Raw genomic sequence first — 22168 nt, 5'->3', positions numbered from 1 at the left:
CATCTAAAAAATAGATTTCTTAGAGAAATTTATGTCATAATGCACTAGAGGGCTTAGAAATAAACATCCAGTTTCTTAATCCAGAGAAAGTAGGTCACATTTATTTTGAAGTTCTTCATAAATACTAGTTACCTACCACATTCTAAGTTCTAATTCAATAAGAAGATAAAGGCAAGTTTATTACTAAGTATCCTAATTATGTACAAAAGTTTCCTTAAATAAAATATCAGTAGCAACTCAGAAACACTTGTACTTAAAAGAGCATTACCATCTGGAAGAATGCTTGGTTGCCAACTTCGGAGTATTTTATTCAATTCTTGTTCAAATGTCTGGTATCCTGGATCAATAAATATGTTGTCTTTTCGATTACTACCACACAAATACTACAAAAAAAAAAAAAAACTTAAAAAAAATCCTGCTAATTATAGCCACTATATTTTCTTATGTTCTGTATTTAACAATAAGAAACTACCTAAATCATTAATTATAAGTGATTTATAAGTAAAAACCCATTTAATCTACTTTAAAAAATCCCAAAATACATACCTAAGACTCCAGAATTTAAGAACAGGTCACTACTTGCCAGTTGTAAGATGTTTTTATAAAGAGTATCTGGCCCCAGTTTTCATGATATAATACATTAAAAAATAATAAATTAATGATTGAAAAATTCTAGTTAGAGGAACATAAATCTTACTCATGGGAGGTTGCAGTGACGGGGCACATAGGGCCTCTGGGCATGGGGGAGCGGAAGCGGCCCTTCTCCCCGCCCTAAAGAGGAGTTGCCACCCATGAATGGCTCCTTCACTACTACACAGCCATGATCCCAGAAGCACACAAACCAATCTCGGAACCCAACAGCTTCTGGCAGAAATGCTTCTGGACTTAATTACTAAAATACCAGAAATTCAAAATCGTGCGGCTGCTATATGCTCTTCATTATCAGCAATAGAAAAGATTATCTAATGATACCTTTTCAGCAGGTCTGATTGTTGGGGTAAAATTCCAAATAATAATAGTGGGTCTTCTGTCAAAAAACTGAATGTAATCAAAGTAAAGAGAGAGTAAAGTGAAAGTCATCTGCCACACAGGCAGGGGGAGGGTTTGGATGGGGAGTATACTGGGGTTCTTGGTGGTGAAACATGTGCACTGGTGAAGGGATGGGTGTTTTATCATTGTATGACTGAGACTTAAACCTGAAAGCTTTGTAACTGTTCTCACGGCGATTCAATTAAAAAATAAAATAAAAAAACAAAAAAAACCTTACTCTTGGGTATTTCAAGTTTGCAAATTATCTTCAATGTAATTTCAAAATAACATGAAAGTAAAATGTACAACAGTAGCAAGGAATGGAAGGCAGAAATTGGGAGTATACCATTGTAAATTTCTTAAATTACACACAAAGCAATACAATAAAATTTGCAAGCAATGTTTAACTGAATGTTAAACAATGTTTGATACAATCAAATTTAAATCCAAAGGCAAGCGCTAAAATATTTTTAGTCAAATAATAAAATAATTTTGAATAAAAGACAGAAAAAAATTCAAATGAAAACAGAAAAAGACCACAAAACAATGAAACAAATACAACTGGTGAGCTTAAATTTTTTAATCCAATTAAACTGTTTTCTCACAATGAAGGTATGTCCTTCAATTTCATATTGGCAAAGACAGCTTTCATAGTATTGTAGCAGAATGATCAACATGTGCTTGCCTTGCATGCACCCGACCTGAGGTTGGATTCTTGAGGTGGGACTATTCATCCCACATAGTCCCTGGAGTACCATCAGGTGTGATCCCTGACTGCAGAGAGAGGAGTAACCCCTGAGCACTTCCGTGTGACCCAAAAAACAAAACAGAAACCTCAAGCCCCTCCCCACCCCCCAATATCAGAAGATCCCCCTTCCCATTAATCTGGCCCTTTACTTAAAAATGTTTGTTGATCTAAATACACAGAAACCAGTATTGTCAGATTAGATTCAAACTGAAGAAAGGGGCAGGAGAGATAGTATAGTGAGGGTAAGGTGCTTGTCTTGCAGGCTTGGGTTCCATCTCTGACAACCCATATGGAGCCCCCAAGCCCCAACAGAAGTGATCCTGGAGCAAGCCCTGACCATTGCCGAACGTGCCCCCACTGCCAAAAAATAACAACAAAAAAGCAAGGTCCAACAATATACAACACACTTCTAACGAGTCCTATTTAAAATATGCAGAGTAATAGAAAAGATACCAAGTATATCAAGTATACACCAATCAAAAATATACTACAACATCATCATCTGAGTTTATCGAACATTACTTAAACTAGTCAGAACACCAGTCAGTGTAATTTAAATCACTTAATCACTTAATCCCCGTTATTCATCGATTTATTCGAGCGGGTGCCAGTAACGTCTCCATTCATCCCGGTTGCGTGCTAGCATAGCCCAATGGTATCTGTTCATTTTAGGAACATGTAGAGCCTCAAACCGATCATTTAGGGTCTTGACGAAGAAGTCTGACCATTTTATAGGTGGGCGTCCACGTGATCTTTTGATGTCTCGTGGAATCCAATCAGTAATGGCTCTAGTCCAGCGGTTGTCTGTAAACCTCATTACATGTCCAGCCCATCTGATTTTTGATGTCTTGGCAAATGAGACAGCGTCTCTGATTCTTGAGCGTTGACGAAGATCAGAACTCCGGATTCTATCTCTCATTTGAGTGAATCGTGATATTCCAAGCATAGTTCGTTCGATTCCTCTTTGAGAGACCCGAATAGTGTTCTCATCCTGTTTTCGTAGGGTCCAGGTCTCTGAGGCATACGTTAATGCAGGAAGAATAGTGGAATCAAAGAGATGTGCTCGTAGTTGGAGGTTCTTTGTCCTTTTAGTTATTTCTTCAATGCTCTTGAAGGCATTCCAAGCCGCTCTCTTCCTCCTGCGTAACTCAGGTGCCAGGTCATTCATCATGTTGATTTCTCGACCTAAGTATATATAACTGTTGCATTCGGAGATGGTGGTTCCGTTGAGAGCGAATGGAGCGTCAGGAACAAGGCTGTTTCTCATAAACATTGTCTTCGTAAGATTCAGCTGTAGTCCGACCTTTCCACACTCACGGTCAAAGTCCGCAAGCATTTGTGCCGCTTGGCTGATGTTTGGTGTTATTAGAACGATGTCATCAGCAAAGCGGAGGTGGTGTAGTTGCCGACCATCTATCTTCACTCCCATGTTTTCCCATTCTAGTCGTCGCATGATGTTCTCGAGGGTGGCACTGAAGAGTTTTGGTGAAATGGTATCACCCTGCCGAACCCCTCTCTTGATATGGATGATTACTTCTTTGTAGAATGGTGAGATCTTGGTAGTGAATCCGCAATAGAGCTCACGAAGGATCCTGATGTATTGAGTTTGTACGCCCTGATTGGCTAGGGCTTCCATGACCGCTTCCGTCTCAACAGAATCAAAGGCCTTCTTTAAATCAATGAACGTTAGACAGAGCGGCATCTTGAACTCCCGAGATACCTCAATGAGCTTGGTTATTGTGTGGATATGGTCAATGGTACTGAATCCTTTTCGGAATCCAGCTTGTTCACATGGTTGTCCTTCATCTAGTGTTCTGCTAATCCTATTCAGGATGACTCGAGTGAATAGTTTGTAGATGACAGACAATAGGCAGATTGGGCGATAGTTGCCAATGTCGTGGATGTCTCCTTTCTTGTATAGTAGTACAGTCTTGCTGGTTTTCCATTGGGATGGAACCTTGCATTCAGACAGGTAGCGTGTGAAGAGTCGAGCTAATGTATTGATGAGTACTGATGGTAAGTTCTTCAGGTGTTCAGGTCTGATCTTGTCTGGGCCAGGTGCTTTTTGTTTCTTTACCGATGAGATGGCATGTTGGATTTCGGAAGGGAGAACATTGGGAACGACATATCCATCATGTGGTATGTGGTATGTGGGCAAGTGGATGTGGCTATTAAAGAGATCTGAGTAGAAGTCATGAATAATCTTCTCCATTGCCCTTCTGGAAGATGTGATAGATCCATCATGATGTCGGAGGGCAGTCATCTTGGTTTTGTAGTTGGTGAAGGACAGGCGGGCATTACGAATGTTTTTCCCAGCTTCTGCTGCATCTACCAGTACTGCTGCTCTCCTGTTTTTGAGGTCATCCTTGATGGCTTTTCTGCACTGTTTTGCCAGTTCGGACGTTTTCTTTTTGTTGCCTGAGGCACGTGCCACGCCACGTTGGCGAATAAGTTCAAGAGTGTTCGAAGAAAGACAGTTTTTTGTGGTTATCTCTCTCTTGGCATTCCTTGCACAATCATGGAGGTGCTGAATCATTCTATCGTATTCCTCATCAATGTTGTCAATGACGGCATCTTCCCATGTTGCTGCAACAGAGCCAAAGAGTTCCCAGTTGGTGGTTGTTCTGGGAGTCTTCTTCTTAAACCTTGCATTCTTTTCTCCTCGTTCTGTGAGGTAGAATTTTGCACGAAGAAGACGGTGGTCTGATCCCGTTTGGAATTTTGGGACAACAGCAACATCGGTTAGGCAAAACCGCCGATTGAATATGATGTGGTCTATTTCATTGTGGAACCGTCCATCGGGAGACTCCCATGTCCAACGTTTAGATTCAGCCTTTTGGAATTGTGAGTTACCATGGAAGGTTTTGGTTGACATGATGAACTCAGACAGTCTGTCACCTTGTTCGTTCCATTCCAGGCCATGGGTTCCGATGTGGAGTTCATCGACTGATCTTCTTGGTCCTATCTTGGCATTAAAATCACCGACAATGATCTTGTAGAAGGTGTGATCTTCTTTATAGAATTTCTCCAGCTCCATGTAGAATTTCTCAGTTTCTTTTTCACCATAACTGGATGTTGGTGCGTAGACAACAAAGATAGAAACTGCCGGTAGTGAGCCACATTTATTCAAGTGTAATCGTCCGATTCGGGTTGTTAGGCATTCAAATGAATCAATGCTTGTGACTAAGTTTGTGTTGACAAGGATACCGACACCACCGACGCCTCTTTTATCACATGTTCCAAGGAACAGTTCTTCTCCAGTGTCGAAAACAGCATGATGGGATTGATGTCTTCTCGTTTCGGTCAGACCAATGATGTCGTACTTGATCTTTCGTGCTTGTACCATAAGGTCTTCAATGGATGCAGCAGATGCCAGCGTACGAGCATTAAAAGTACAGACAATCATTTTTGTTTTTCTGCGTTTTGGCAGCCCATGTCTGCCTTGGTGTTTTATCAGCTTCTCCTTCCATATCCTTCTCGACTCTGCATAATCAGGGTTAGGGAAATGAGATCCATTTATTACTGGATTTGGCATATCAATTTGGTCTATTTGGCATAGATCACGGATAGCTTGCCAGGCTCTGCCGTGTGGGTTGGATATTTAAGGATATTTAAGGTATCCTGAAAATTATTAAATAAATAGTCCCGGGAGCTTGTTGTGATAATCTTTGGATCCTGGCCTTTGTTGGGGTTACACGGCAGTTGGAGGGTGTAACTGTCTAGCTACTGACAGGTTCAGTCCCAAACCGTGCAGGCTTAGAGATCTCAGTCCCGGGTCCCACACACCTGGGTTCCTCTGCCAGTTCGGTTATGTCTGAGGCTTATCCAAGTGTGTGGAGAGTGGCTCCAGTAAGGCCTTGGTTGGGGCCTGGAAGTCTTCAGCTGTTGGGCCCTGGCGAGGATAGTCAGACACAGGGTAGGAGACTCTGCCTTGTGCTCTCCCGGGAGCTTGTTGTGATAATCTTTGGATCCTGGCCTTTGTTGGGGTTACACGGCAGTTGGAGGGTGTAACTGTCTAGCTACTGACAGGTCCAGTTCCAAACCGTGCAGGCTTAGAGATCTCAGTCCCGGGTCCCACACTAATTTAAATATGGGAGGAAAAAAATTCCAAATTAATACTAAAAGGATGATTTAGACCCATTTACCTGAGTGAATAAATCATTTCCAATTTTTAGGTTGGGGTGGGGGGCATTCTCTGAAAACTCCTTTACTATTTCCTAAACCAGGGGAAATAATGTTATGATTGTGGCTCTGCTTGGTTGAATATAATAGCAAGTGGCTGGGGAGACTAATTCATGTAATTTGTTGTTGTTTTCGGCTCACACCTGCACTGCCCAGATAGTCAAGAAGGTACTTGGGGAAACAGAGAGTGTGGAGCACTCCCATATACAAAGCTAGGTTAGTTACCCCCCCCCCACCTCCAAGTTTGGTTCGTTTTTGTTTTGGGGTCTCACCTGGCAAAACTCAGGGCTTACTCTTGGCTCTGTACTCAGGGATAATTCAGGGTGGGGCTCGGGACCCTATGTGATGTGGGGGATCCATACTGGGTCAGGGAGTGCAAGGCAGTTCTCTACTGACTGTACTATCGCTCCCACTGACATATATATGTTGGTAAGTTCCTAATTTGCTTTGTTCTGAGGCCACACCTGGGGCTGTGCCGGAACCGCATGTGGTGCCAGCGACGGAACCCAGGTCTGCTGTATGAAGGGCAAAAGGGCCTTACCCACTGTACGTGTCTATGGCCCAAGTTTCTAAATCTCACAAAAGAAAATAGTGCACATTTTAATAAAACTACCAGAAGAGTGAAATCCTCATAATTAGAAGAGCAATTTTTATCTTCTACTTTTGCCATAAAATATTACATATTTAAGTAAAGGAAATGATCCTGAAATAATCCTCACCTATAATCCAGCAATAAAGGGCAAATAATTTCTATGTACATTCAAAGCCCTCACAATAACAAATTCCCAACTCAGTTACTAAAAGCAAATCCTAAATGAAGTGCCAATACTCAGTGTTTTGGAAAAAGGCTTTCACAAGGAATACGTGACAAGTTAAGTGACTAGTTGTCCTTACTGTTAAGAAAAGGCATGACACTGTGTGCTTCGTTGTCCAACACTGTGATGGTAAAGGGAGCAATACTACACTGTTAATATTTTAATTTTTCATTACAGACAGCCTGTACTGCAACCACCTAATTTACACAATTTACAAATATTTAATCTGTTCCATTACCAGAGTTTTGTAACCCATTACTGAATTACATTTACTGGAGAAGATACCAAGGACAATCACACCTTACAAAAAGTGATTCTGAAGAAAACTCAATGGCATGACAGACCTGTTTCATGAGTAGCAATCATCATAAAAGTAATTTTCTTCACAGAAAGTTTTCAACCATGGGATTATTTAACTAGTATCAATTGAAAATATGAATGCATATAAATGTCAGTCACGGTCACGGTCCTCCCGTTGTTCATCGATTTGCTCGAGCGGGCCCAGTAACGTCTTCACCATGAGACTTGTTGTTACTGTGTCTGGCATATCGAATATGTCACGGGGAGCTTGCCAGGCTCTGCCATGCGGGCGAGATACTCTTGGTAGCTTGCCGGGCTCTCCGAGAGGGGCGGAGGAATAGAACTCAGGTTGGCCATGTTGGCTGCGTGCAAGGCAAACGCCCTACCGCTGTGCTATGAGTAATATTTATACTGTACTTAGATATATCTCTTAGATTGCTTTGTAAACATCTGAGGAAACAGTCAATACATGAGAACACTGCACAGCACAGCATTAAACAATAAAAATAAAGTTTGTAGCTCAGGGCCTTGTCTTGTAGGTATGAGGTGAAGACTGACCCTTGGCTGCACTTCAATGCCCGATTACCAACCCCAATGTAATCACCAAGCCTTGCACAGTACAACCAGGTGTGTGTAAGCAACAACCACAGCATGCAATCACCACAACAAAGAGTGCGACACAGTGGTGGCATCAGTGCCAAGAACAACAACAAAAAAGAGAGAGGCGGGAGAGGAAGGGTAAAAAACGAAAAGCAAAAATTAGTCACATTTAATTTTGCTTTCTAATAGCCACGTTTTTTAAAAGTATGTCAAATATTTTAATTCAATATATCTAAGATATGCCAGACCAACACAGAAATGATATATTTTCCTCTTTCCCCCCCTTCTGAGCCTTCCCACTCCAGGAATGTTGGAGATCACAGCAACAGGGAAGCTACAAAGTGCAAGGATCACACCTGGGACTCTGCATGCCGGGTTATGTGCGCCTGCCTTTTCACTCTCCCCTTATATTTTTCAAGAAGCATGTCTTAAAAGTTTCTGCTTTTTAATTTTTGGGGATTTTTCGACCACTTGCGGTCTGAACTGGGGTCAGTGACATGCAAAGCAAGCGCATTACCTCCTGTACTATCTCTTCAATGCACAGAAATTTTGTGTTTTTATTACTCAGAGTACTTCTTATTTCAAACTGAGTTTCAGGTGCCCTGGCTGTTTTGTTCAGAAATGGCAAGTAGTATAATGGTAGATCCCATATTAAGTCAGCTCTGGTATTGGTAATAGAACACAAGTGTGTCTGTGTGTGTATGAATGATTGACTTATTATATTTATGAAATTCTTTCATAAAATCTGAGTCAAGAGACGAAACAGTTAGGGCACAGGGGTATATGTACCACACCAGATGGTCATCCACAATTGCTAAGTGAAGCAATGGAAGCCCCGGACAATATGAGGGTATGGCCCAGTCACCCGAGCACCACAGGATCTGAGCAGCACTGAATTCTTGGGTCCTTCCATTAAATGCAGGTCCAACCGGCAGAGAATCATTAATAGGACTCCAAATTTCCTAGGCACTGTTTGGAAACATTCCTCCGCCACCCCCTTCCCTTTGGCACCAAATCTGAGGTTTTTATTTTAAGTGAACCAAGACAGTTTTTATTTAACAGAATTTAGAAATAAGTTTTAGAATTCTTTTTGGGGGTGGGGTAAAGGGGAAGGAGAGGGGAAACAATGACACGCCTTGCAGTACTCAGAGGATATTCCTGATTGGTGTTCAGGGGACAATATTTGGTGCCAGGTACTGAAACAGGGTCAGCTGCAGGCAGTCAAGAGACTTGCCTCCTGTACTCTGTCTGGTCCTGTCTAGGAAATTACAGTGTTTACAAACTATAAAATCTTTCCTTTTAGAACAGCCTTACAGTAAAAATCTCTGATTTTTCAGTGATTTGGGAATTTAAAATGGTGGACCCATTGCACCATCTAAACATGTGGCTTAAAATACATGCAAATCTACCAAAGAAAATTACAGAAACATAGGATAAAATCTATTAAGTTTCTTTTAGGCTACTGGTGCAAACTCATGGCCTTTGAATATATAATAATTTACAGCAAGTACTATTTTATACCACCACTGTTTGTATAATCTTAGACAAATGTGAATCATAGAAAGAATGGTAGGTAAAACACAAATTAAAATAGTTTGGATTATCTTCAGTAATTTTAGTATCACCATCTGCTTGCAGCATAAGATCAAACTTAAGGCATACAAACTGAACTATATAAAAGGATCTCCAGGGACTGGAGGTAGTACAGTAGGTAGGGCAGCTGACCGTGGTTCAGTCCCCAGCATCCTATATAGTGCCCCCAACACTTTCAGGAGTACAGAGCCAGGATCAAACCCTGAGTATCACCAGGTGTGACCCCCAAACAAAGACAATAAAGTTTTTTAAAAAAATCTCCTATTATTTATCACATAAAAAATACAAAGGATCCTTTCTGACATCTGGATTAAAATTTGTATTTGTATTTTTCCAGAACTAGAGGTCAGCTGGGCTGGAGCGATAGCACAGCGGGTAGGGCGTTCGCCTTACAAGCGGCCAACATGGCCGACCCGAGTTCGATTCCTCCGCCCCTCTCGGAGAGCCCGGCAAGCTACCGAGAGTATTCGATATGCCAGACACAGTAACAACAAAGTCTCCAATGGAGACGTTACTGGGCCCGCTCGAGCAAATCGACGATCAACGGGAGGGCCTTTTACTTTACAGAGGTCAGCTAACACTGATCTTTATGTCCGACGTGAAAAACTCACTCAATTCACAGAAATATTTGAAAACTATTTAAAATTCTGAATCTTTTATAAGTTGATTGCAAAGAATTAGTTACACAATTTAACAAGTTAGAAACAATTATTTGCATTTTTCTGTAACATGAAAATCAGCATGGATCTATACATCATACCTCATAATGTTAATTCATTTGCAATTTTAAGGAGGGAATGTTACCATTGTGGTTATCAAATACATGGTATTTGTTAGGTCTACCTGTTACAAAAAAATATGAGATGTGAGAGTTTGTCCTTAACTCTAATCTTCCACATTAAACTCATTTTGGATTTAGTGAAGTCTTAAGAGAACTTGAAAGTTTTTAAAAAATAATTAGTTTTGCAGCAAAAATACCTACAGTCAATTTAAAAAATCTTTATAAGTCTAAAATTTTCAAAGAGATTTCATTCTTCATTGTACTTTTAGTTAATATCTAATATTCTTGTAGCATAATGTTTTTTTCTCTCCAGAAACTAATCACATTGGGCTAGAGTGATAGTACAGTGGGTAGGTGCGTGCCTTGCACACAGTCGACATGGGTGTGATCCTGGAACCTCAGATGGCTTCCCTCGGCATGCCTAGGGGTGATGCTGAGCACTAGTGATGTGGCACCAAAACAAAAACTATCACATCATCACAACAGAATTGTTATTAATACACTTTCAAATGCAGCCTTCAAATGACTAACCTCCTGGATTCCAAGGCAAAGATAATAGATGCTGTCAGGTGCATAATTCTCTCCATTTGGTCGTCGAATTTCATTGACAAAATGAGCTAACCCATAGTTAAGCTCAGCTGTGGTGTGAGAGAGGAGATCCTCTTTTAACTTAACTGATTTAGCTAAACAAAAATAAGATTAAAAATTAGTAATATTATTAACATAAGATTAAGACGCCTTCTAACATTTATTTCATATAAGAATTTAAAAAGTAAAAGCTACACTTCAATTTATTTAAAATCACCCAGCTGTGTTCAGGGCTTACTTCTGGCTCTGTGCTCAGGAATCACTCCTTGCAGGACTCCAAAAAACATATGGGCTGCTGCGAATCAAATCTGGGTCAGCTACATTCAAGGCAAAAACCTTCTACCCACTGTACTATCTCTCCAACTACAAAACATTTTAAGGTATTTAATGTATTTTTAAATGTTTTTCATGAACAAATCTTGACTATTAAGTTGGACGCAGTAAAACAAAACAAGAATACTTACAGGATTTCAGTTCATCTAATACCAGAAGATCTTCATCAAGTTGCCTAGTTTTGACCCAGTGTTTCCAAGCATTTACACCATATGTATACTTGAAGGGAAAGCTGCATTCCGAATTGTCAGAACTATCATCATGAGACTGGTATCCTGATACAGCTTTTCTCTTGGCTCCCTATTAGCAAAACACCACGTAAACTCTTTTTGGTGAAATCTATTGTCTGAAAACAATGTAAGTCATTTCCCAGCAAATACAAATGAAAATACATGTATTTCTATGCTTAAACTAACGGGTAGTCCTGAAACAAGGAACATATATATATATACATTATTACTTAAAATGCATATCCAGTAATGTCATATTTCTACGTCACTTTGGACAAAATTTTAAATTGTTGTAAGAATCACTAGAGAGGAAAAAATAAACAAGAATCTTTCAATGACTAATATTTCATCTTAAAGAAAATAGACACTCAGGAAGTACTAATAATTTCTTCTCTTTTTAATGGCACCTGTTTGCTGTGCAAAATAATTGCATTCTTATGTAATCCAATTAACTTTTCATTTTGTTGCTTGTATTTTTGGTGCGGTAGCTAAGAAATACTAGTAAATCAAGTTCACAAAGCCTTGGGTCAACTGTTCATCTAAGACCTTTGTATTTTTAGTTCATTTTTTGGGTAGTGTCAGTATGAGTCCAACTTCTTCCTACTATAGGTACTAATTTCTTTTTCAGTTTTTGGAGAAACTTGTAAGAGTCATCTTTTGAGGGGCTTAACTTTTGATCTGTATGATAGAAACCAGGCACACTGAAAGTAGATAGCATATTTTAAAAACTTACACTTTTGATTTATTTGGATATGATCTACCTCAATGATCAAGCAATCCATTATGTCTTCTATATGATGGCATACTTAAAAGAGATCATATTTAACCTCTTTTAAATATATATGTACCTTAAATGAATACCTCAACCTCACTGATTTGTCTCATCAAAAATAATAAGCAAAGAACAGGTGCCCCAAAATAGTCCAAATTCTCACAAAGTATTAGCCATTACTTTTGGGGCCAACATTTTATTCATTTATCTACATCAATCTGGTGAAGCTAAAAGAAAAATTAAGTGCACTAATAATATTCATTACTCTATGAAGTCAGGCTAGAGCAATACCACAGCGGGTAGGATGTTTGCCTTACATGCTACTGACCAGGCCAAACTGGGTTCGATTCCTCCACCCCCTCAAAGAGCCCGGCAAGAAGCTACCGAGAGTATCTGGTCCACACTGCAAAACCTGGCAAGCTCCTCATGACGTATTTGATATGCCAAACACAGTAACAACAAGTCTCACGATGGAGACTGGAGACGTTACTGAGCCCCCGCTCGCTTGAGAACTATGAACAATGGGAGGACAGTGCAACAGTGCTACTATATGAAGTAACAACTGAATGTGACTTTTTTATTACTTACAAATGAATTACCTCAATAGTCTATTTAAATCCAGAAAACAAAGTATCTTCTAACATTCTAAAGACATAACCTGAAGATGACTGTATTCTTATTCTACCCACTGATACAGGCATGTTACTATACAAGTTTAGTATGTGAATGCAAGAACACTATTAAATTTTGTACCTTCTTTTTAGATCTGGGTCTAGGTTGCTCCTCATATTCTTCTCCAAAAACAGGAGGTAATAAAAATTCATTTTCCATATCAAGTTCCTCAGCAGCTATCAATTAAATCAGAAGAATTTTTATGTCAAAACTAAATTATATAGTCTTATAACACAGCTTTTCTGAAATAAACACAAAAACTGATCACACATACATGTAAATGCACAAAAAAACTAAAAGTCTATGGGGATAATCTTTGCCTGGGTGGAGGGCAAATGATTTTCTGAACTCAACATGTTCTATAAACTTTGCTCAGACCCTTAAAATAGTGAGACTAGGGAATTAAGAGACGAGTTATGTGCCCGATCCAGACTTGATTCCTGACTCTTGAGCACTGCCAGGTTACAGTGCTCCTGGAAGCCCCCATCCTGGACCCTTGCACTGAACTGTTTCAAAAGTCTGACTCACAGTATGTATTTGATCGAATATTGCCAGGAATGGTACCCAGGTCTCCTGAGCAGAGCTTAGAAGTCTACCCAAAAATAATGAAATAATGAAATAAAAACTGAGAATTACAATAGTAATGAATTCATAGTAATGAACTGAAATCAATGAATTGAAATCATATTAATGAGTTGAAATCAGAAGCAAAAACTAGTCTTAGTGGGGCTGGAGCAATAGCACAACGGGTAGGGCGTTTGCCTTGCACACGGCCAACCTGGGTTCGATTCCCAGCATCCCTTATGGTCCCCTGAGCACCGCCAGGGGTAATTCCTGAGCGCAGAGCCAGGAGTAACCCCTGTGCATTGCCGGGTGTGACCCAAAAAGCAAAAAACAAAATAAACAACAACAACAACAACAAAAAAAACCCAAAAAAAACAAACCAAAAAAACTAGTCTTAGTACAAAGCTGCCACCTGATAGACGGAATTTTAAAATAATGAAAAAGGGCAAATCTCTTTTACAACAAAATACCTAAAAACAAATTTTTGACTTTGAAACTGAACTCAATTTCCTGAAAGTTCTTAAGAGAAGTGCAATCAATATTTTAAGTGTTTTTTTAAAAAAGACACAACTTTTGGTTTGCATTAAGGGCTGCATTAAAGGCTCGCTCCTGGCTTTGTGCTCAGGATCACTTCTGGTAGGGCTCAACTATATGAGCTACCATGATAGAATTGAGTTGACTGTAAGGCAGTGCCTTAGCCTTTGTACTAACTATCCTTCCAGCCCCTGAAAGACACATATCTTGAGAATCCTCTTAGAAGACCCCCATATCATACCGTAGGAGATTTCCTACCCTTGACCATTTTCCCTCTTTTTCTCGAAGGGTAAAAAAAAAAAGGGGGTGGGGGGAGGAAAACTGTTCATTTTATATTTTCAATTTTTTTTTTCTCTCATTGCTTGCTAAGTTTTTGGTTTTCTTTGGCTAAATGCAGGAGTGCTCAGGGATGCCTCCTGCTGGTACAAAGGAGATGGATCAAAACTGGGTCTGCTGGATTCAAGGCAAGCACCTGACTTGCTGTACTATACCTCAGGCCCCTCCAAGAAATTCTTTTTAAGTCACTACAATTTCACCCTGTACTTCATTTTAGAAGTTAACCACATTTTGAGTAAAAAGGAGTAGTATATATAAACCCAAAAGACAATGATACAAACACAGTAATTTATTAATGATAAACAGTTACAACCCCCATAACTAAATCCCCAAATTATATAGTTCACACTGAAAGAATAAAATAGCACTTTATTGAGTACCTCTGGGAAAATCTATTTCGATATCTAAATCTGGTTCATATGGTACATCAGGCATGTTGGACTGTGTCTCTGGGTCAGAGTTCTTCAACAGATCTGAAGCAATTATGTCTGTTTCAATAATTACACCTGTAATCAATTTATAGTATCATTAAAAATCAAAACAAAACTCCAGAAGTATCTGTATTTAACTGAGCAAAAGTAAATAATTTAATTGTAAACGCAGAATAAGGATACTTGGATTAACATGTCAACAAACAGGCATAAAATTAACTTGAGATGTCAGCAAATATCAACTTTGCAATTAAGACAACTCCTTTTTTATTTTCTTGCTTTTTGGGTCACACCCGGCAATACACAGGGGTTACTCTTGGCTCAGGCACTCAGGAATTACTCCTGGTGGTGCTCAGGGAACCATATGGGATGCTGGGAATTGAACCCCGGTAGGCCACGTGCAAGACAAACACCCTACCCACTGTACTATCACTTCAGCCCCTTATGCCAACTCTTAACACACAAAAAACTTCAAGCTAGAAATTTTTGGCTGCTCCTCTTTAAAATCTAATTTGCATACGTTGCTAGTAAAGCAACTGATATGCAGAATATTTCTAAAAGTAATACCTTGTCACACACTAATGAGGGTACATAACAGTAAATACATATTGTTTTGCAATGCTTCCATACCAAGTTGAAGCACAATTACTACTTCCTAGAACATATTATACAATAACACTTATTAAAAACCAAGAATATACTTATTCACAAGAAGTAATATATTGCAGCTCACTGTTGATGTTGGAAGCTTCTGTTTTTCCATCATCTTCAGACATTATATCTGTCATTGTAAGTAACTCTGAATCCAGAGGGTCAGAAGAAACTTTGCTTTTTAGCTCCTCAACCGCTGCAGAAATCTTCTCACTACTGTCCAAAGGGGCAGGCAGAAAAACAGGAACTGGCACCTATTTAACCAAAGTACTTACTGTTAGCACTTAGCAAACTCTTTAAGGCATGAAAAATTGTTCTAAAACATAATCTACTTTATCGCCTTACATTGAATAAAAGTTCTATAAAGGACACAAAGTAGAACTGAGACAACAACCAGACCAGAAGAAATTCATATACAACCAGCTAGCTTTAGAAATAAAAATTTTAAAAAATTTAATTTTAAGGTATTTCTTTTCTTCATGGAACAATGACAATGAAAATCCTGATACAGTAGTTTGAGTTATTTACAAGAAAATAATATATAAATATATTGCCTTTATTGGGGGATCACACCCGGCGATGCATAGGGTTACTCCTGGCTCTGAATTCAGGAGTTACTCCTGGCAGTGCTCGGGGGACCAAATAGATGCTGAGTATTGAACCCAAGTCAGCCGCATGCAAGACAAAAGTCCTACCCACTGTACTATAGCTCCAGCCTCCACGAAATATTTTACATCAAACATGACTTGATGTTTCAGTTCTAAACATTCTTTCTTGCTTATTAAGTATCTCTTTTTGTTTTCAGTATTTGGGTCACAACGTGCAATACTCTGGGCTTACTCCCCACCTCCCACCTGCTGGCTCTACAGACAAGAGTCACGCCTGGCAGTGTTACAGAACCATGAGGGGCCGGTAATTGAATCCAGGTCTGTCACTCATAAGCTAAGGACCTTACCCTCTGTACTATCTCTGGTCCCTAACAAATATTTCTAAAATGAACTTAAACAAAAAACACAGTATGTATAAAGCAAACACAGACATTTGCTAAATATTACTATGATGAACCCATTTGATTAAATGAAAAGTAATCTTGACAAGAAAGACTCATCAGACCTATGTTAATAAAGAAAGGCTAAGACTCAATCCTCCATTCCATTACCATCATTAAAGCAGCAATCACAACAACACCTGAGAGATTTCCATATAGAAAAGAATTTAAGATCTGACTTACAGGCACAGGAACAGTAGTGGGAACAGGAATACTCTGACTGTACATGTGCATGGGCACCGGGATATACACGGGCACAGGGATAGGCACCGGGACATACTCTGTCTTCCAAGCATCATCTTAAAATACAGTCAGTGTTAGAGGAGCAGTGTTAATTGAGACACATAGCTTGCAGGGTATTAAAATAATTTGGTATCAAAATTTAAGTACTCCAGTATCCATTTAAAAGAAATTCCCAGTTTTCACTTGGTAACTTAAAAACAGTATGAACAATATGAACAATACAAACTAAATACAGTAGCTATTAAACAGAAGAAAAAGAATTTTGTCTGCATGTTTTTGGCCGAAACCCTGCCACGCTCAGGGCACCAGCTCCAGTGACAGGACCTGGAACTCCAGCATGCAAAACAGGTACTCCAACTCAATGAACAACCCTGACCCCCATAGAATTTTTTGATATAAAATTAAGTATTTAAAAACACTCTAAACCTGAAGAAATAGTACCGGGGTTAAGGAGCTTGTCTTGTACCCCACTGACCCCAGCTCAAATAACCAGCGACTCAGATGACTCCACAAGCATCATCAAGAGTCACAGAGCCAGGAGCAGCCCCTGGGCACTGCTAAATTTGGCCTACCCTTCCCCAAAATTTTAAAAAGCATTTGATAGACACGGAAATCCTACCAGATAGCTTCCTGCCACCCTCCACCAGCATTTGTTTAATAAAATAAGAAGACAGGAACCATTTAAAATCAAGGGAAACTTATATGAATGATTTTATCTAAATCTGGGCTGGAGCGATAGCACAGCAGATAGGGTGTTTGCCTTGCACGCAGCCGACCTGGCCGAGCCGAGTTCGATTCCTTCACCTCTCTCGGAGAGCCCGGCAAGCTACCCGTGATGTATTCGATAAGCCAAACACAGGAACAAGTCTCACAATGGAGACATTACTGGCCCCACTCGAGCAAAATCAATGAACAATGGGAGGACAGTGCTTTATCTAAATCTGATTTGGGAAAAAAAAAAAACAAACATCCTGCTATCAGTGCAGATTACACTTTAAGGAGCTGTACCTCAGAGTTAATATTTTATCTTACTCAAGTGAATATTTTTAACGAAAAATTTCATTCCTGGAGGGGGCCACACTCAGCAGAGGTCAGGGAACCACATGTGGTAGTGAATTTTAAAATTGGGGTCAACCACAAGCAAACAAGAACCTTAGCCCTTGTACTATCTCTCTACCTCTCTCCAAAGAAATTTCTTTTTAGGGTAGAACACACCTGGCAGTGTTCAGGGTGTGCCAGGGATTGACTGACTTAGGTGTGCCTGGTTGAGCCACATGTCAGGCAAGCGCTCTACCCACTGCACTTCTCTACTATCTCTGCTGTGCCCCTATGCCCACCCCAGGGAAACGTAATACACTTTTTTCATTTGTGACATAATTTAATTCCAAGCAAAAGTCTATGAGAGTACATAATTGTAATTTTCCTAAGTTACCTGTCTGACAAGACTTTGTCTGCATATGAGGTTTACAGTAAGTAGCTTTTGTCATTGTTAAAGGCTTGCAAAGAACTGCTTTGTTCTTCATCTCCTTGTTAGGTGTTGGAGAAGGGGGTGGTGCTGAACCCTAAAGAGAAGCAGAGAAAAACCTTATTTTTGTCTTTATATTCTATTACCTCTTTGTTTTAATAAGTATCTAGCTTCTTGATCCTGAAGAAGGAAACATACAATAATGTGAGAGCAGAGCCAAATTCAATTACTGCTATCTTTCTACCATAATTATAATCTGAAAAGATCGATAGGAATCTATACTAACTACTGGCAAAGCAGAGTAAGTTTTCATTCTAATACCATTTGAAAATTATTTTTCAAATATGAAAAAAATATATAATACTTTTAAGTACAAAGGCAAGAATGTTAGCTCATGCGCTATTATGGCTATTTGAAGCTAACCCCCTTTATTGAAGAAAGAAAATATGTGTGTGTGTGTGTGTGTGTATAAACACAAAAGAAACAACAAAGAGATGCAAAAAATTACTAAAATAATAATCAGAATTAGGTTACGCATTTCCTGGATCCAGGCAATTTCACTGTTTGGAGCTTACCCTATAGGACAGTATCTCAAGGTCTTTTAAGCATGTTCATCACAGCAATACTTGAAGTGCAAAAATAAACAACACCCCCCTTACACACAAAAAATTTGAAGCAAGCTAAAGACGTGTCCCTAAGCGACCAAAGATAAGGTGTTTTCCTACTACCTATCAATGGGGTAAAAATAAAATATAGAGGGGCTCGAGCAATAGCACAGCGGGTAGGGCATTTGCCTTGCACACACAGCCGACCTAGGTTCAATTCCCAGCATCCCATATGATCCCCCAAGCACCGATAAGAGTAATTCCTGAGTGCATGAACCAGGTGTAACTTCTGTGCATTGCCAGGTGTGACCCAAAAAGCAAAAGTTAAATAAATAAAATATGGAATACTATTTTTTCACTAGTTTTTGGGCCATACCCAGCAGTACTCCAAGCTTATTCATGAATGCAGACTCAGGGATAACTCTTGGCTGCGGAACCATATGAGATGCTAGAGACTGAACCTGGGCCAGTTCAAGAAGAGGGCCTTACTTGCTATACTATTACTCTGGCCCTAACAATTTTCATTACTTGGGCAGGTGGAGAGGTTGGGCGAAGCCATACCCAGCGATGCTCAGGACATAACTCAAAAATTACTACTGGTTAGGTCAGGGGAATCATATGGGAGGCTGGGGATTGAACCTGGGTCAATCATGTGCAAGGCAAGAGCCCTGCTCACTGTACTATCACTCCAGCACTCCAGGGGTAGTTAAGTTTTGTACAGTTACCAAAATATGGCAGATATTTGCCGTAAAAGGTTGCTTTGAGCCTCTGAGCATACATATAACCTGTTTCTCTTCAAAACCACTTTATACTTATAATTGCATATAGTATTTCTTTAATAATACAACACTCAGCTATAACATTTTGTGTAATGCATAAATTCAGGACTTTCACTCAGACATGTAGATAGTACAAAGAAATACAAAATAGAGTACTTATACTCAGTATCATGAACACATACTGTATTTTGTAATAAGTGTACCAGGGGAAGATTAGGCTCTTCAAATCTTACACAAACATTGACCAATGTCTTTGTCTAACTGTTAATGGAGCTGCAGAATATGCCATAAGGAAATATATAGTTAGTGCTCTCAACCTTGGGCTACCTCATGAAAATCAAGGGAGAGGTTGACAAACTATTCAATTAAAGAGAAAGACATCAATGAAGACAGTGTAACATTTGGCAGTTGAATCCCAACAATGAGTCTGACCCTTGGAACTTGTGGACAGTGTCTGGGATTCCCCATCACCCCAACCTTTCTAACTTCTTTTTAAATATTAAGTTGGCCTTATCAGCTAAGCTTCTCAAGTCAAATATTTTAAATGTCTAGATATTAGGTATAAAATAGTGGCGCTTCTTCATTTGAGTGATAGTTTTTTCAAGCATAGCATATCAGTCTTTTTGTCACAGACAATTTTTTTAAAGGCAAAATTCTATTACAATATTTAGTTGTTTAATTAAAGAAACCTCTTGTAAATCTAAGGTTGCCATTCATCTCAAAATGTGATATTGTGATATTTTGCCCACGTCTTCATTGACAGATTGCACTGCCTCTGCCTTATCTGAGAAAAAAACCTTACACATCTTCTTCAAGTTCCCAAAGTTTTCTACACTTATTTGTGCAAAGTATGAATCGTTTTTAAGTTCTCCTTTTTCTTTTTTACAGCATTCAAAATTCAAAGACTTTCGGTCTGGTCAAACATTTCCCCAATATTTATTTACAGAAACACATTTAATGATGTTTCAATCGGTGCCAATATAATAAATAATGTGTCTAGAAACTGATTTCCAGTTGTCTATCATGGTGGTCTCCTTTGTTAACATCAAGAATCTGCCTCACACCAATCTTAAAGGGAAAAATATTTTTACAGATATTATATACACACACACACACATATAAGCACACAAGGCTCAACCCTTAATAACATATTAGTAATCTTATAGAAGGGTTTAATGATCCCTGGACAAAATACAATAATCCTCACACACTCTCCACTAAGGAAAGGTTTTTTGGACCATTTTCAGTAATTCATTCATAACAAACAATACAAAATAAAAGATTTCAGTTCACAGTGTAATTCCATCAGAGGCCAAGATCCAGAGACTATAAAGCCAAGCTCCCAGAAGTGCACGACACATTAGCGGCCACGCTGACCTCTTATTGTCTAGTTCTCACTCACAGAAAACCCAGCAGGCTACCAAGAGCATCCTGCCTGCATGGCAGTCTGGCAAGCTCCCCATGGCATATTCGATATGCCAAAACCCAGTGACAATGATGGGTCTCGTTCCCCTGACCCTGAAAGAGCCTCCAATGTGGTACTTGCTAAAATCTCAGGGCTAGGATGAATGGAGACGTTACTGGTGCCTGCTAGAGGAAATCAATAAACAACAGGATGACAGTGATGCAGTGACAGTGACAGAAGGGCTTAATGGCCCCTGGGCGAAATATAATAATCTTCACACACCGCTAAGGAAAGGTTTTTTGGAGCATTTTCAGTAATTCATTCAAAACAATACAAAATAGATTATTTCAGTTCTGCTTTGGGGCAGAGGTTGGGGTTCTGGATGGAAGCATCCAAATACGATGATGGGAATGTATAATGGTGGTGGGATTTGTGTTCAAATATTAAATGTAACCGAATATTGTGAACTACTTTATAAAACTGGGCTGGAGCAATAGAACAGCAGTAGGGCATTTGCCTTTCATGCAGCCAACCCGGCTGACCTGGGTTCGATTCCTCCGCCGAAGGAGATGGAAAAAGGCTTTTCTAGAGAAAACCCAAAAGGGCTGGAGCAATAGTATAGGGCATAAGACGCTTGCAAAACCAAACAGGAAATTTCAGGAGGCCGGTAAACATGTAGTGCTGGTTGTTCCTCTAGTCTTATGATATTTTTATGGAAGATATAGCTCTATAATCTCATCAAGTCATCAGTAATAAAGAATTCCCAGGAATGGGGGTGCAGGGGGAGGGAGAAGAACAGAGTTGGGGGTATTAAAAAACTACATGGAGATGGGTGTTTTTGAGTTCATGGCAATTATTCAGTAATAAAACCTTTAAGACAAGGTTATCATTGTGAAGATAAGTTTTCAGGTTCTAAAAGGAAGTAGCTGTGGAACCAATTTCCAAACTTTTAGAAACTGTTCATGCTGTTTTGACCCACCAACGATAATCAGGCATTCCCCTCCCCCCATTACCACTCATGTATTGTTAAAGATTTACAGTCAAACTTACATTTGAGAAAGGATACAGAGTCTCTGAAATATTTAAAGCCCAGGGAATTTAGGTAACAACTGAAATTGCAATGGTTCATTTGCATAAACTTATAGCACTGAAAACATGAAAGTCCCTGTAACTTTTCACCCGCATAATGCTTGACAGATATTCTTTCACTGCTTTCTGATCTGCATAACACATTTCACCAGCAAACTTAGCATTTTTATACCAGGTCAAATTAAAATGTATAGGTTTTAAAATTTTCCAAATCATTGTGTCACGTTCATGTGTCACTACTAAGTTCCAAAACATTATTCACAATATTTTTAAAAGAGGGGCTAGAGCAATAGCACAGCAGGTAGGGCATTTGCCTTGCATGGGGCCGACCTGGGTTTGATTCCCAGCATCCTGTATGGTCCCCCGAGCAATGCC

The 22168-nt window shown here is 39.4% G+C and overlaps 1 protein-coding gene across 1 annotated transcript in view; it reads right to left on the bottom strand.

The window, feature by feature from the left end:
• Nucleotides 1-22168, bottom strand: part of LOC130040773 (zinc finger MYM-type protein 2) — a 133233-nt gene that overhangs the window by 3867 nt on the left and 107198 nt on the right. Inside the window, exons 14-21 of the mRNA XM_056132802.1 lie at nt 17883-18012; nt 16391-16506; nt 15242-15413; nt 14458-14583; nt 12725-12819; nt 11101-11269; nt 10580-10731; nt 269-383 (exon numbers count right to left, since the gene is read on the bottom strand). Coding sequence (XP_055988777.1) covers nt 269-383; nt 10580-10731; nt 11101-11269; nt 12725-12819; nt 14458-14583; nt 15242-15413; nt 16391-16506; nt 17883-18012 — 1075 coding nt within the window. The remainder of the gene's footprint in view (nt 1-268; nt 384-10579; nt 10732-11100; nt 11270-12724; nt 12820-14457; nt 14584-15241; nt 15414-16390; nt 16507-17882; nt 18013-22168) is intronic.

The sequence above is a fragment of the Sorex fumeus genome, unplaced genomic scaffold (assembly GCF_029834395.1).
Source record: "Sorex fumeus unplaced genomic scaffold, SorFum_2.1 ptg000095l, whole genome shotgun sequence".
NCBI lineage: Eukaryota > Metazoa > Chordata > Mammalia > Eulipotyphla > Soricidae > Sorex > Sorex fumeus.
The sequence above is the reverse complement of the archived record's forward strand: the minus strand, read 5'-3'. Positions and strand labels throughout refer to the sequence as shown.